The sequence below is a fragment of the Toxotes jaculatrix genome, chromosome 17 (genome assembly GCF_017976425.1).
Source record: "Toxotes jaculatrix isolate fToxJac2 chromosome 17, fToxJac2.pri, whole genome shotgun sequence".
Taxonomy (NCBI): domain Eukaryota; kingdom Metazoa; phylum Chordata; class Actinopteri; family Toxotidae; genus Toxotes; species Toxotes jaculatrix.
This window is the reverse complement of record NC_054410.1, coordinates 15871752-15888652: the sequence shown is the minus strand read 5'-3', so window position 1 is coordinate 15888652 and position 16901 is coordinate 15871752. Positions and strand designations below refer to the sequence as shown.

At 42.3% G+C, this 16901-nt stretch overlaps 1 protein-coding gene across 4 annotated transcripts in view; it reads left to right on the top strand.

The window, feature by feature from the left end:
* Positions 1-16901, top strand: part of col12a1a (collagen, type XII, alpha 1a) — a 55943-nt gene that overhangs the window by 21745 nt on the left and 17297 nt on the right. For 3 of the 4 annotated variants that reach the window (XM_041060135.1, XM_041060131.1, XM_041060134.1), the window contains 25 exons: positions 37-183; positions 842-981; positions 1777-1906; positions 2773-2918; positions 3480-3609; positions 3776-3912; positions 5095-5224; positions 5322-5461; positions 5713-5845; positions 6060-6083; positions 6865-7004; positions 9655-9784; positions 9947-10086; positions 10225-10354; positions 12306-12448; positions 13909-14038; positions 14256-14398; positions 14564-14693; positions 15270-15389; positions 15517-15663; positions 15746-15862; positions 15980-16132; positions 16237-16311; positions 16411-16550; positions 16650-16773. In XM_041060135.1, the coding sequence (XP_040916069.1) occupies positions 37-183; positions 842-981; positions 1777-1906; positions 2773-2918; positions 3480-3609; positions 3776-3912; positions 5095-5224; positions 5322-5461; positions 5713-5845; positions 6060-6083; positions 6865-7004; positions 9655-9784; positions 9947-10086; positions 10225-10354; positions 12306-12448; positions 13909-14038; positions 14256-14398; positions 14564-14693; positions 15270-15389; positions 15517-15663; positions 15746-15862; positions 15980-16132; positions 16237-16311; positions 16411-16550; positions 16650-16773 (3219 nt within the window). The remainder of the gene's footprint in view (positions 1-36; positions 184-841; positions 982-1776; positions 1907-2772; positions 2919-3479; positions 3610-3775; positions 3913-5094; positions 5225-5321; positions 5462-5712; positions 5846-6059; positions 6084-6864; positions 7005-9654; positions 9785-9946; positions 10087-10224; positions 10355-12305; positions 12449-13908; positions 14039-14255; positions 14399-14563; positions 14694-15269; positions 15390-15516; positions 15664-15745; positions 15863-15979; positions 16133-16236; positions 16312-16410; positions 16551-16649; positions 16774-16901) is intronic. The other variant, XM_041060133.1, reaches the window with a different exon arrangement.

Here is a 16901-nt window from a genome sequence, read left to right as displayed (position 1 = left end):
ATATTAATATTAATTGACCTAATCGTTGTTGTTTAGGTGTGAAGAATGCTGATGAGAATGAGTTGAGGTCCATTGCCACTGATCCGGATGATATTCACATGTACAACGTGGCTGACTTCTCCTTCCTGTTGGACATTGTGGACAATCTCACTGACAACCTCTGCAACAGTGTCAAGGGACCAGGTACGTATGAGTTTACATCAGAGTGTGCACATCCTTGACTAAACAAAGTGAAGGAAGCAACAAAGACAGCACATTGATTTTGCAAGTACAGAACTCTTCTACTTTACAAATACTAATACTAACTACATACTGCATAATCTAAGCCAACTGCTCTGTTCCCAGACATTTGGTGAGCAATATAAATATAGTGCAGAGCATCCCAGACCCGCAGACAGTTACGTGTTTGGCCCACCATGGATAGCAATTCTAGGAACTAAGAACCAGCCAAGCTCTTGAAAAATGATTGCAGATCTATCCTTTTCTAATATTTCTTTCACCTCCATGGAATAGGAATTGTCTGCTCCTTAATCAAATTAAAGTGCTGCTATTGGGTAACCTCTTGGAGAGGATGTGGCTTTAGAGTCTCTCCAGTATCGTGGTGTGAACAAGGTTCTGTCAGGCCTTGTTACTTTATCTGTTGCAACATTTAGTTTCTTTTTGCTCCTTCACAAATAACTTTTGTAGAAAAGGTATATATTAGCTAGTTTATGAGAATGCAAAGGTGATTGGCTTTGGTGACTTTTATAACTTCATATAATTAACTCTAAAACGGCAATCTGACACACTCTAGCACGACAATGTTTATGTTCATCATCTGTCCATGCTTACTCTTAAACAGGAGGTGCGCCAGAGGCTCCCACCAATCTGATAACATCAGAGGTGACTCACCAGTCCTTCAGAGCCACCTGGACTGCTCCTGATGGACCAGTGGAGCAGTACCGTGTGGAGTACATGACTGTGTCAGGACGCCCACAACAGGTATATCTGCCATAATGCATTGCCCCAAAAACAGTCTGAACTGTTAGTAATTCAGTCACACACAAAAAAATTGCAGTAAGTGTAGCACATCTCCCTGTGTGGGTATTGAGTGGCTGTTGGCTCGATGCTGTCCTGGCTCTCTGTTTCTGATACTAATGGGAAACTCCGCTCAAACATCTATTTCCAGCCTCCGGTTTGTTTTGGCGTCTGGTTGTGTGGGTGTCTAATTGCATTATGATCTGACACAGGGCAAGGAAACAAAAACACAAAGCTCTCAGTTTAGAAGATTAGAAAGCAAATAATGACATCATGAGTGATAGCTCTATTGGCCAGCAGGGTCTTGGCTTCAAAACGTGTGGACTAGATGCATATTTGGTATCTGAATCTAATTACATGTAGGAGATGTTTGTTTTTGTCCAGCTCCCATGGTTTTGTTTAATAGTGAACATAGTGGATGAGGTTTTATTATTGTTTATGGATCTGGAATTGATGCACATGTTGAGTTTTTAGACCAGTAAAAATTTGTCAAAGAGTTTTCTGTTTTTAATTGGAACGCTTTGCAAAATGCTCAAGTCCAGTAAATAGATAAAGCTTTTGATTGTTTTGCTCCTAAATTGATTATTGCTCTCCCAACAAAAACTCCATCTTTTATTTTGACAGAGTATCTGCAGATAATCAAACTTCATCAAAGGTTTTTTGACTAATGAATTTAAGCATTGTGCCAAAGACATTACAGAGTAATCCTATGGATTACTACTTTATCTGCAATCATCTAACTATTCCCTCTGTTATTAGGTGTTTGTGGATGGTACTGAGACCACGGTGGTTCTCCAGAAACTCAACCCCCTGACTGAGTACTTTGTCAACGTCTACTCCGTGGTGGGAGAGGAGAGCAGTGAGCCTCTGAAAGGAAGCGAGACCACATGTACGTCTTCTCTTTATGCGTTTTTATCTTACTTCTAGGCCCATATCGTTTGATTTAAAGAGATGCACTTGAGAGGTCCATGTATGGTTAAAAAATGCCAATGGGAATGTAAACTCCTAAATTAATCTATCTAACAAAAATTGGCTGACCGGTCTTTGATCACTGGTCTTAAACGTTGCAGTATGATACTGAACTTGCTTAAAGAGGCATGCTCTCACTCACAGACACTCTCCCACTTATGGAAACCCAGATAAATGGGGTTATCTGAGAACAAGAGTTTAAGTTTCAGCAGGCTCTTGCGCTGCTCCAGCCTTTTGGCCTTTACTTTCATGAACAGCAGTGTGTCTTTGAGTCCGCCATCATCACTGAATCTCGCTGGCTCAGTTGCATAACACAGATTTAACGCACTCACTGACTGCAATTCCTGTGTGGTCTCCATTAATCAGAGGTTCAAAGGTAATATATATCTTGGTCGTGTTTATAAAACCATATGTGGAAACAAAAAGATAGCAATAGTAAATCTTAATTAGATGCAAATTCAGAGGCAATTTACATGATTACACAGGGGTTCAAGTGCAATTTGGACTTCTCTCTTTGTTTCTTTCAAGATGCTGTTAATTGCTGTTTTATTGGTGCTTTCTAAAATAGCAGAGATTTAATAGCTTTATATACTATCTATAAAAGCACATATAAAACAGCACTGATTGTTGAGTTTGTGCAGTGTGAATGACATACAAAATAGGCCTGAGAAACTCCCTGAAATAAAAAAAAATGTATAGAGAAAAATGTGAATATATATGTATTCCTGTGAGCATATATCTATATTTTGTAATTGCTGCCTTTAACATCATTGCCTGGTTATCCAGTGCCCCTGAGTGCCGTGAGGAGGATGGACATTTATGATGAGCAGACCACCACCATGCGGGTGAGGTGGGAGGAGGCAGAGGGTGCTACAGGCTACATGCTGCTCTACAGCGCCATCAACGCCACCACGCCCACCCTCGAGGAGGAGGTAAGAGCCATTCTGAGTGCAGAGAGAGCAGTATGAAAGGGCATACAGCCAATCAGCTGTGGAAATGACAGCTCTTGACAGATTAGTAAAAATTAGCACATGCACATGTGTTTAAGGGTGGACAAAAACACAAATGCTTGCACGCATTCGTATGCACCAAACACATTATTAAACACCACAAGTGACCAAATATTACCTACTGTCAGCAGATTTTTTTTTTTTGACAAAAATACAGATGTCACACACTGAAATACCATTTTACAAAGCCACCGGTGTTTGCCTCACCATTCAGCAGACAAGGCCAAAGGGGAAACACAGAGGAACATTGTTAGTCACAAAGGGGTGGGTGAACCATGAGCTCACTCTGCCAGGGGAACATCATCATTTGTTCATGAGGTGTCAAACCCAGTGGGTGAAAACCGGATTCAGCAGATGCGCCGCAAAAGAACATTTCACTCAATGTTCTTATCCAAATGTCTCTCTATATATGTCGCTGAGGAGCCTCTGTCATCCACTCCCCCTCTGACCTTCTGTTGTTTCTTTGGTCTGGTCCCCCTGCAGATCAGAGTGGGAGGAGATACAACTGAGGTCCAGCTGGTGAGGCTGTTCCCCAACACGGCCTACACGCTGTCCCTCTTCGCCCTGCATGGAGAATCAGCTAGTGAACCGCTGACCAAGCAGGGAGTCACCCGTATGTAGTCACTGAATCATGAGCTGATTTCATTAGTGAGCTGATTACTCTAATGTTTTAATGGTGGTATCTCATATGCGGGGGTCACTGTAAACTCAGGATGATCTTAATTTAGTCATTAAAATATAATCCTGTCCTAACACCGACCTTTTCTTTCCTTGTTCAGTGCCCCTACCACCTGCAGGCAAGCTGACCGTCCGTGATGTCACCCACAGCACCATGAGGCTTCTCTGGGATGCTGCTCCTGGCCGTGTTCGCAAGTACCTCATCACCTACAAGCCTGAGGACGGAGATGCTAAAGAGGTAAGTTTAGTTCCAGTCCTGTTTAGCTTTCCTTTCCTTACATCCCTAAACCCATTTAATATATGTAGACAGGGCGTTAGCAGCTCATGTTTTTACCAGTTCTGCCTCTTTCCTATGTAACATGCACTGAGACCACTGTCTGTTTGAGCCATTAGGTTTGATGGTGATGAATTTATATGGATATTTTTCGACTGATCCTTCAAAGTACTGGCTTAGACTACAAAATGGAGAGTGCAGCTGGTTGGGGGGGGGGGGGGGGTGGGGGGGGGGCACCAGGGAATATTCTGGAGTCCAGTGAAAAGATCTAAACTATCAGAACATGGTTTTGTGGGGGTTAAAGGGTGGTTCAGTGGTAGGGATTGGACGAATAGTTTGGGAGTTCTTGGGCTACAGGAGCGAACTCTGTGGTCTGCCATTTGCTATTTCCTCGGTCATAAATCAGGTGGAGGTGATCCTCAAAGCTTCTTTGGTGGAAACACACATGTGAAAGTGACTCATGAGCTGAGGATTTGATTGTCACAAGTGGGGGAAGAAGAGCCTACTGTCCAGAAAGTAGCGGGATGTCATGTCTGACCTTGGATTATGTGAGTCCAATAAGTGTCAGTATGCCAATCACAACACAGACTGCAGCACATATTCCCTCCAGGTGAAGCATGGTTTTATGGTCCTGAGAGACAAATAAGGTCTGTTTAGATTTATAACTCAAATGAAAATGCAAACGATCAGACAAACATACAGCAACTGTTAATAGGTATTGAAAATGAATCCTTTAAGCTCAATTCCTTGAGGTTCAGCTAATAAAACTTTATGGAATCCAAAGCAGTAAAACCAGTGTGGTATTTCCTATAAGTATTCCAGGTGTTTGGTCAAATTTTGTAGCCTGTTGTTGTTTGCTGAGTGGCTTATTTGTTCCCAGTTTCCTCTGGAAACAAGCATGGTTTTTATACCTTCTGGTCAAGTTTCCAACCAGGCTTATTAGGTGCGTATTACCGCTGTCGCCAATGTTCCTGGAATCGCATGCTGAGAATGGAATTAAAGTTTCGCAAGACTTGGTAAAATTTGTCTCAAGAGGAAAACATCTGAAGTTCTTTTTACTTTCAAATGTCATTCGCAAAGCTCTATATCTTTGCATCACTGATTTCATGTAATAATATTTAACAAGCGTGTTTGGGTTTTCTACAGCTGGAAGTGGGAGGAAGTATCACCACCAGACAACTGGACAACCTGATCTCACAGACTGAGTATGGTTTAGCTGTTACTCCAATCTATGATGAGGGACCTGGACAGCCAATGTTGGGAGAGGCAATCACTGGTAAGAATGACAATTATTGTTATTATGATGACAATTTGGATATGGATTCTCTCTGATAGAGAGATTATAGCTAACTTCCTTCCTCACTACTTTGTAGATGTGGTTCCTGCCCCTAAGAACCTGCGATTTTCCGAAGTTACCCAGACCAGCTTCAGAGCCACCTGGGAGCATGGAGCTCCTGATGTTGCTCTGTACCGTATTGGCTGGACTAAGAAGGGAGACACCAACTTCCAATATGTAAGAGAAAGCCAGCTGTCCAAGATGTTTACATTTCTAATAAATCACACAGGTATTTCTTGATGAGTCCGACAGAAAGTTCTTTGGCGATGCCTCAGAAAAGACCTCCAGTGGCGGCAGCCAGAACATCTAAAAAACAGACTGCTGTACAAATCCAATTATAATCACTCTGATATGGATCTTGTGTTCATTGTCTTTAGTTTTTATTGGCTTAAATTTCCCATATGCTGTGTTTGTGTTTTTTTCATCAGGCCATTCTGAACAACGATGAGACAACCCACGTCCTGGAGAACTTGGAGCCAGACACGCCCTATGATGTGTCTGTCACTGCAATCTATCCAGATGAATCAGAGAGCGAGGATCTGCTGGGCACTGAGAGGACATGTAAGACACACATTCCAGCAGCTGTCAGTGATGACAACTTAACAGTCATGCCATTTAACACTGTTTTGCTCAGTTGCTTGACAGAATCTGTGTTGGATCATGACCCAGGCCTAGACCAATGATTAATCTTTTGATTTTACCTTCTGGAAATATGCTGAGTGAAATATTCAGTGAAGGGTATGTCCATTATACCTGTCTATTTCTGCCTCTATAGTGTCCAAGCAAGGTGTTATCCCAGGTAAGTATATTTGCGGTAAAGCCAGAGGATGCTTTTTCTTTCAAGTGATGAAAGCATGTTTTATTATTTCAACTCAGTCATCAGCGCTGTTGTTCATTGGACAACCATCATTTCATCATCAAGCAAGACCCTTAACCCATCCACCGCTCCAGTGGTGCTACAGCTGACACATCTGGTTTTATTATGTGTTTGTCTGTCCTCATCTGTTTGTCCCATTGTCCATGCCATTCATCCCAAGGCTGTTCATGAATATGTTATTACTCAGTCAAATTAAATGGATGGATTTCAACTATGCATGCCCTGCAAAACAGGGATTTGAATCCCTGTTTTTGAAACCCATTCCATCATCCATCATCTATTCATCCATCCATTTATTCATTGCATTCATCCATGCATTTATCAGTCCATCCATTGTCATCTTTCCATCAATCCATGGCTGTTCAAGAGAATCCATCCCTGCTTCAGAAAAGGCAGAAATCCCAGAGGTGGATTGTCTTTTCGTCTTTAAAGCTGCAGTCCTTGATACAAAGGACAGATAGACCTTTGCTTTGTTAAACCATAAGAAAAAGGCATTATCTATAAGTAAAGTAATTTATTTTAATGAGAAGTGTCATTTAAGACCAAGAATAGGTATCTTAACATGGGCTGACCAAAATATCAAGGACTGTGTCTTTAAAAGACACTTCCAAAGGAAATCCATTGGAAGAGTGCTCTTCCTACATATAACGGACAAACGTTGACTCACTTGTAATTGTGGTGCATGTGTGTGTGCGTTTTCCAGCACCTAATGCACCTCCCACCAACTTGGTTGTGTTCAACGAAACCACGACCAGTCTGAACGCCAGGTGGAACCCAGCTCCAGGTCGCGTCCAGAACTACAGGATCACTTATGTCCCCACATCTGGCGGCAGGAGCCAGACTGTAAGTCACACAACAAAGCAACAGACAGACACGCATACACAGTGTGTTCATACTGCTTTGTGTAGCTCTCATATTTTGAATAAATACAGTTCAATATCATTTTACAAAGCACTTTTACTTTTCATGTATTTGGCGTAATCTTGTTTTGTTAAAGAACCACTGGAGTGCAGATTAGTTAACTGGTGATTTTCTGTCAAGAAATATAAATGAAAGTGTGGTAAACCTTGTTTAATTTGGCAAGGCTAACTTGGTAATGTTGATACCTTTGCACATCTAGATTCCATTTTCAGTTATTAACAGCAGCACTAGGCTTTAAAATACTTTTACTCTGTTTACTCCTCATTCTTACTCCTCATCTTCTTAACTGGACTTCAGTCTAGCATTACTTGGCTAGACAAACTATGGTAGCTCGGTCAGTGGATTTGTTTCCTCTCCCAGAGCAGCATTGCCTCCAAGCAATATAAGTATATAGTTAAACATCTGCTACTGGTATTTGCATTATTTTAATTTATTCTCAGTCAGATCTCTTAATCTGTTGTTTGGATCTGGCAGTATTAATGTGGACAAAACTCTTCTTAGTTTTTTTCTCAGTGTATTTCCTGATGGTGCCGACTGTCTCCTGCTGGTCATGTGTTTTTTGGCTGCCTCACTGAATATGTAAAAGTCTTTTTGGATGACAGCTGAATTTTTGGTTTCAATTTGCTGTCAGACATTCCTCATTGCCTCCACAAGTGAGACCTTAAAGCGAGACTGAAGAGCACTAAATGGTGCTTCAGCACACGCTGGTACCAAGGTCACAAACTGATAGCCTTTGAATCAACATTAAATGTTCCAGCCAACTTTAGTGAAAATATTTCATCCTCAGCGTTTGGCATTTGTGGGATGTGAAAAGTTCCTTAAGAGAGATAAAATTTAAATGTCATAAAAGGTTCACATGATACATTTTGATGGCTGATAATTTAATAGCTCTACAGGGGAGACAGAGAACAGATGCTCATGAGATTAAGTATTTATCTGCACTGTGCTTTGATGGTTCACATGCAGTGTGTGCTATTTGATCAGCCGTGTGTGTGTGTGTACATGGAAAATCGAATGCACTCGCCTGGTCAGGCCAATGCATGTATAATGAGAGAGTAATGTGGCATTCACGTCATGTATTATACAGCAGATTGTGTTTAAAGTGCTACACACTGTTTTTTCACCTATTTTGATAAGGCCCACATGGCATCCAACATATGTTATACTGGAAAAGGCAGCTAAAGGTTAAAGGGACCAGTGTGTGGGATTTAGGGGGAATCTATTGACAGAAAGTGAATATTATATTCATAATTATGTTTTTATGTGTGTATAATCCCCTGAAACTAAGAATCTTTGTTTTCATTAGGTTAGAATGAGCCTTTCATGTCTACATAGGCAGCGGGTCCTCTTCCATGGAGCCCACCATGTTGCTCCACCATGTTTCTACAGTGGTTCAGAAGGGACAAACCAAACACTAGCTCTAGAGAAGGCCTTTCACATTTTTACACTACCTCAAAGACATCATAGGCTCTCCTACACTCTTGATATGGTTATTCTGTTGGTTAGAATCTGCAACCTCGCTGCCAGATGCCACTAAATCATACACCCTGCTCCTTTGGTGTTACGTAGGTTACTTGCTGACCATTAGTTTCCCTTTTAACACAAGATGGCAAGTTTTCCACTTTAGTATTTGATGAAATGTAGTTGTGTCGATAGCCTGGGTGATATCGCGCTGAAAGGTTGAAGGAAAACTGGAAGTTAACAAATAAATATTAGCCAAGTTTTCTTGGTTCACTGTCAGGATTTCGTCAAAGACAGCTAGCCCAGCGAGGTTTGCATTATTTCGTCTGGGACAACAAGTCTGTTTTCGGAAATGCCTGACACACATTTTACAAGGGAACTACTGCAATGCCAAATGATAAAACTTCCGTCCTTCTGTCTTCTCTTTCTTTGCCAATTAAAGAATCAGCAAATCATTAAGACAGGTCGAGAGAGCTGTACAAATCCACAGAGGTTTAAAGCGGACATATACATATATTATTATACACAAATTCACATGCAAACACACTCAACGCTTTCTTGGAATTTGATACCCAGTCTTTATAGCTTAAGCCAAAAGCAATGTAGTAAATTCATCACCAGTCATGACTGTTGTGACAAGACATCCGACTGTTTCAGCCATCAGCGTACAGATTTACCTTGGCTAGTGCTATGTGTAGTAACCATGTCCAAAAACACTCAAAACATTCCTCCTCTGATGTGTTGACACTCTAGTAGTTTTCAGGTAGAATTCTTTCCATCAGGTTATTGACATCAATTTAAGGAACCCATGGAGAGTTGTTAAACCCTTTTATTCCATCAAAAACAGATGAAATTTCTTTTCCCTGAGCAGATACTAGATTTGCAAGTGGTTGTTTTTAAAGCCAAAAGCAAGAGATTTATATTTCGTAGTCATGTGATGAAGAAAATACCAAAGCTTTCATAGAGAATGAATAGCCAAGTTAACCTTTAACTAAACTTTATCTAACTAAACTAGTAAACTATTGTTTGAGCACCTAAATTCCTTATGTCTACATTCAGTATGATTGCCTGGGGTTTTTAAAGAAGCTCACATTTATTCTTCACCAACTAGACCCAGGTTGGAGGGAAGAAGAATACTGTCCTGCTTCCCAAGCTGACCCCTGACACTGAGTACTCCATCACTGTGGTGGCTACCTATGCCCGAGGAGTCAGCGGAGAACTTAACGGCCTTGGAAGGACCAGTAAGTTGTCTTCCACTTAGGATGCCCCCCAAATGACAATTGATAATAGCAACTTCTATAATAAATGTCAGCAGTATTAGAGCTTATAGACAAAACCGTAATAATGTTACTATTGTGGTATGTTTGCAATATTAAGTACATCACATCTTTATCCTTCCTCAGAGCCTTTGGGAGGTGTTAGGAACCTGCGGGTCACTGACCCCACCACCAGCACCCTGAATGTGCAGTGGGAAGCTGCTGAGGGCAACGTGCGTCAGTATAGGATCTTCTATGTTCCTGCAGCAGGAGGAGAAGAAGAGATGGTAAGCTGGAAAAACAGCTTTACACAATAGATAAGCCATTTGTATAAACCACAAAATAAAGCCAGAGTCTAATGTTCGGCCATACCTCTACTGGCCATAGCACAAACTGATATATGTCCTGTTGTATCTTCTATCTAGGTGCAGGTATCAGGCAGCACCTACAGCACTGTGCTGAAGAACCTGCAGTCTGATACTGTCTACACTGTAACTGTGGTTCCTGTCTACTCTGCTGGAGAGGGACAACGCATGTCTGAGAATGGCAAAACATGTAAGCACTGCATGCATGTTGTCACTGATGTAAGTTACAATGGTGAACCATCTAGGGAAGTTCTAATGCAGTGGTGACATCCTTGGAAGACAGATTTCAGGGTTTAGAATAGCCCATGCAGACTGGGAAGAGGATCTCGGAGAATGACATACTGCATGACAGCAGTGGGATTTTTTTTTTTTTTTTCTAAGTCAGGAATCCATTCATGTCTGTCCAGAATGAACTTACTGGCCTTAGTTGCTGGCTTCCTGCAGCTGTGTGTCAGAAACCCTTCAATAAGGCAGCCAGTCATATCTGATTTATTTCATAATATCATCCAAGGCATTTTAAATTCTGTAGGCCAAGCCAATCCGATCAAACGCCATTAATGCACACTCACTACACACCTTTCATGTAAAATGTATCATAAAACATAACATGAAATGACAGTATTAAGCTCAGTCAGCTAACTTTGAACGTCTTCGAAGAACAGCGATTTTCCATTTTCTCCCACAGTTTCAAACCACCAACCTCTGCTGGGAATGAGTCAGCATTTTGCGGGGTGATTGCGTAGGAAGGAATTCCTCCGGGTTGGCAGCACTATAATGGTGTCTCCTCTCTCTTTACCGTAATATTGTCCATTTATAGGTTGGAATGGAGGGTAGTGGTCAGGATAATGGTGGGGCTGGGGAATGGGGGAGGGGATGTATTGAGTAATTGGCTCTCCTTTGGGGAAAAAGAAACAGAAGGGGGCTTAGAAATGAATGGAGGGCATTATATGTTTTATGGCTCTCAACTCACTTGGCTAAGGTCATGCTCCATGCCTGCTACTGTTACCCCCATTTTCCCTTCTGTTGCAATGGCCCCCCGTGTTTAGTGGCTTTTTCCTCGACATGTTAACCAAACTCTTATACAGCGTGTACAGTAAATCAGATCATCCTGTTCAAAAACTTTTTTTTTAACTGCCAACACTGGAACTCATTCTGCCTCTGCAGAAAAATATTGTCATGTACAACCTGCAGTGCTTCGGTTTACTATCATCCTATTCGCTTTAAGGAAGGATCCGCTCTCACTACTAACATTTCTAGTCACCGACTGTGAATTGTGCCTTCAAATTCAAATCAGCTTTCTGTGCAACAGGCTGCAGTCTGTGAGACTTTAAAAGTACGGAAGCTTGCTCACTGTGTTTTGCCCACTATGTTTTTCCCCTGCATTTATGGGGTTTTAATGGGGAGCAGCACAAAGCTTCTAAACATCTGCTGTTTTTTTTTTTTTTTTTTTAGAAGGCGAGCTTCACACAGGGCTGCACATGCGTTGTGTATATCCTTTTCATTAACTTTTAGGGCTCTGACAGGAAGTGTCCTGTTGATAGCAGTATTGTTAAAATGTCTTTAACTTGTCTCTGTTGGTTGCTGGGGAGCATTGTTCCCATTTTATTGAAACATTCTCATGTAGTGTCTTGTGGGTGTCCGCAAAACTAGTCTAGACCATGTTTTGTCAGTAGAGACACACAAAGAAGGGCAGCACCACTAAAGGTGACATTTGGACACTTGTAAATTTCTGCTAAGAAGCTACATAAGGTAATTTTAAAATACATCAAAGTAGAAGTGCAGTTGTATAGCAGTATTGTGAGCTTTGTTCTTGTGTAATTGTTGGTTTTAAATTCTCATGAACTGACCTTCTCCACTTATGAGAACCTGACCTACTGACCCAATCTCTCTGTTTTTGTCTCCTCTGTCTTTTCTCATCCTCTCTCTCCATCTCTCCTTCCAATCTGTTCAAACCACTTATGTTGCCAACCTTTAACCTCACCCTGTCATCACTCTTTCTTCTCTATCCAATCTTTCGCTCATCACTCTTCTTACCACTTTGCATCGTCTTTCTGTTTTACCTTACCCTGACCCTCACCCTCACCTTTCACTTCCTTATCTTTGCCTCTACCTGTAACCATCCAACATTCCTGGCTCGGCAGTGGAGCGTAGCCCTGTCAGGAACATCCAGGTTTTCAACCCCACCACCAACAGTCTGAACGTTCGCTGGGAGGCTGCCACAGGCCCAGTCCAGCAGTACCGGGTGGTCTATGCACCTCTGACTGGTGCCAGGCCCTCTGAGTCGGTGAGTTTCCATCCAGTGTGTGGGAAGAAATTTCGTTTAGCATATATGCAAGCAAAGAAAACACATTTACAGAAGGTGTACAAATGTACTCCCAACTAAACATTTTTTTTGCTTATTACAACACAAGCAAACACAAACATTGAGGGATCCATTAAGAAAGGGGACTTGGAGAACATGGAGGTGTGAGCACATGTCTCCCAAGCAGCAACCCACTTTGACCAGCATTTACAGTGCCATTAGGAATGAAAGAGCCTCATCCTGAACTATTAAAAGCAAAACCTTACTCTGCTCTCCAAATGGTATGTGTGCAGTTACTTCCAGCTGAATTCTTTTCTTTAACTAACCAAGACATGTTCATTAAAGCAGAAATCCTTTAATTGCAACCCCCATTCTATACACGGTATGTGGCATCTGGCACCAGTGTGCCCACATCTTCGTGTGTAAAGGATTTCTGGTTTGCTTAAAGAATCCACAAACAACTTTTGAAGTGTTGCTTAAACATTGCACCATTAGCTTTCTTCAGCATGTGCCCAAAAGACTGCACCATTAAGAACTGTTTCTACATTGGGACTGTAAGGACATGGCGTTTGAACAGGGAGGCATATTCCAGTTTATTGATAGAGAGGTGCGCTCTGCCTTTATCCCTGTTTGTTAGCACATTTATGGCAGGCTCAGACCTTTTCCACGGCTGGAGCCAGTGATGTGCGTCAGTGGCAATGTGGCCTTTCTCAGTCAGCGCCATCAAATTTAACACCAGCTGGAGATTTGTAGCATGCACTACCAGCTTTACCAGTGTCGCCTCTGATATTATTTTTATGCTGAGATTCTCAAGCACCTCAGTAAACTTCTGCTGTCCCTCACACACAAACCCCTTCAATGCACCGGTTCTCCCTTTTTGTCAAAAAAAGTATTCACCACCCCCCCCCCCCACTCCCAGATGTTATCACCAGACCAGAGACCTGAAAGGATCTCTGACCTTACTCGGCCCATTTAACTAACCCACACACACACACACACACAGAGTGAGGAGGAGCTGGCGCCTATGTGATCAGCTGTCTCTGGGTTAAACAGCGCTGCCAGCTGTCAAACATCCCACCACCCCCAACCCAACCCCCCCTCTACAACCACCATCACACCTTCAAACATGAAAGGAATATCTGACTCTTCCTTTCACTTAGTGCTGACAGTAAGTGGCTGTAGAGTAAAAGGGTGTCAGAGGGAGTGTACAACACAAGCAGCTGTCAGAAGAGAGGGCAAAGGTCTTTGTTTGTATATGTGTTTGGTGGGGGATATCTGAGTCATGCCTGTCCACCCCTACACAACTGCTTAGTTTTCTTTTTTTTTTTTTTTCGAAAATAAACACCCTTGTTCACATTACCTTTGTCAGATTTTACTGATCTTAATATAGTTTAGGACATAAGTCTACTGACACCTGACATGTTTCTGGTGTCTCTGTCCAGATTGTGGTACCAGGGACCACCACCACTGCCTTGCTGCAGCAGCTGCTCCCAGACACTCCATACAATGTCGGAGTGGTTGCCCTGTACAGCGATGGTGAAGGACCCACTGTCAGTGATTCTGGAAAGACATGTAAGAACCTGGACCAGCATGTTTAAAGACCATCCTTGAATGTGAACAACAATCTAAGGACCCTATCTATCATGATTCTTAGAGTAAAAATGCAGACCTGGTACAGACATCTCAGTAATCAGTGATTCATTTTTTATATTATGCAAAAAGACAAACCATAAAGATGTTTGGGATGTACAGCTCAAACAAACTTAATGTTTAATGTTTCCATGCTCAGTGCCCCGCAGTGGCCCAAGGAACATGCTTGTATACGACCCCACCACCACTACTCTCTCTGTGAGCTGGGAACATGCTGAAGGTCCTGTCATGCAATATCGCATCACCTACGCCCAGACCACAGGAGATCCCATTGAGGAATATGTAAGCATGTGTATAATTCCACATATTACACCTTTCAGCTTTTGACCAAAGTCCTCACTGATTCTCAATAATTCAAAATATCCCTAATATGCTCTTGATTTGCTTATTGATGATTGATTTGTTATTAATGTATTTGTTTAATGCGCTATGTCTTTCTTCTTGTAGACAACAGTACCAGGAAACAGAAACAGTGTGGTCCTGCAAAACCTGGATCCAGACACTCCTTATAATATCAAAGTGACTGCGATCTATGCTGATGGACCAGGAGGAGAGCTGGAAGGAGATGGGCGCACAGGTACAAACTGTTCCATCCTCAACAGCACGTTACTGCACCATATGTGTGCAGAGACCCTTTAGGGACCTGAAATTAAGCATATGGTCAAACACGTATTATACTCTTCTGCACACACATACATACTGAACCGAGTGCAGAAAATCTGAATAGACTGATCCATTGATTAGGACCTTGAATCATTGTAGCGCAAGTGGAATAAGTGAAATTCTTGACTTTTGCTGAAGGCCAAAAGCACCAAGAGCCTTTGCCAGAGAATTATGAACTGGCTGTATTCCATTCAGGGAGAACACATACTTGCAGTGCTGGCCGGTGTCTTGCCCAAGTCTGCCTTTCAAACAAATAAAGCCTATTATATATCATAATGCAACTCCACTCCTTGAGGCTACTTAATTTTCTTTTCTCTTATGTGGTTGAATTTAATCCACTGATACTTTACTCATAATTCAAATGCCATAGTAAGCTATACAGTAATTGCCCCTGCTGATGGCTCACTAACACTGAATAAAATGAAATTCAAAGGCTCTGCTATGAACCAACACCTTTGTTTACTGTGCTGTCCTGTCTTGTTTCCCGTAGTGGGTATGCTCGGCCCCAGGAACCTCCGTGTTTCTGATGAGTGGTACACTCGCTTCAGGGTGGCATGGGACCCTGCCCCTTCCAGGGTTAACGGATACAAGCTCATCTACCAGCCTGAAGGTAAGAACATGTTTTTGTATGTGGACAAAACAGTGTTATGTCCAGGAGAAAACAGTTCGTAAGCTCTTACTACATAGAGCACTGCCTCGCTTACGGGTGCCTAGATAATATTAATGTCTGTTTTCAGGCTCTGATGAGTCCTTGGAGGTGTTTGTTGGAGACGTGACCTCCTATCAACTGCATAACCTGAAACCTGGGACCACCTATGACCTGAAGGTGCTGGCACAGTACAACACAGGCCTCAGTGCACCTTTGATTGGACAAGGCACCACATGTAAGTTGATGAAGCTATTCTCTATTGGTAGACAGGTGTAAGTGCATAAAATTAAATAGTACCCTTGCTTGCTTCCCTTTAGTGTACCTGAATGTGACAGACCTGACCACCTACAATGTTGGCTATGACAATTTCTGCATTCGATGGGCCCCTCACAGAGCAGCTACCTCCTACAGACTCAAAGTCAATCCTTTTGACAGTAAGTGTTTTACACCATAAAGATGCCTTGTTGAATTAGACCCTAAATATGTTAATTAATGCAAGCTGAATCTGTCTAATCTGGATTTTCTTCTCTTCTGTCTTTCCTGTCCTCCAGCCTCCAAGAGAGGAGCTCAGGAGATCACTGTCAGAGGCTCAGAGAGCAGCTACTGCTTTGACGGCTTGACCCCTGACACTCTCTACAACGCCACTGTGTACACCCAAACCCCTAACCTGGAGGGACCTGGAGTGAGCGTCAAGGAGAGGACATGTAAGATCACATTTTCTATGCTAGTGTAATGCTAATGTATGGGAGGGATGTTAATATTGGATGACTTTCACGTTTTGTGGATTTGTCTCTGTTTTCTCATACAGTGGTCAAGCCCACAGAGGTGCCAACCGAGCCTCCCACCCCCCCTGCTCCAGCAACAGTCCCCCCTGCGCTAGACGGTGAGTAGAACCTTGAAATTTGCGCAAAAAAAAAAAAATTCTAATAGCTTAGCTGAGAATATTCTCTACATTAACATGATTTTGTATCTGCGCTCACAGTGTGCAAAGGTGCCAAGGCGGACCTGGTCTTCCTCATTGATGGTTCCTGGAGTATCGGAGATGAGAGCTTCAACAAGGTCATCCAGTTTGTCACAAGCATGACTGGAGCCTTTGATGTCATCAGCCCAAGCGGCATGCAGGTTGGCATGAATCTCTGTGCTGTCTTGTCCTCAGTGTTATTTGTGTTTTATTGTTAGCGATTGTCATATTCTTATCATTTTTGTTTATTTTTGGAACAGGTCTCATTTGTGCAGTACAGTGATGATGCCAAGACAGAGTTCAAACTGAACACCTACCATGACAAGGGCATAGTGCTGTCAGCTTTGCAGACTGTCCGCTACAGAGGAGGAAACACCAAGACAGGTACACCAAAAAATGTTAGCTTGTACTGACTTCAGACTCAACAACATTTCTACCTCTGTCAGTGTTAAACAAGCCAGAGTCCGTCTGAGCAATGAATTATTAGTAATTATTCTTTGATCCCACTTCTT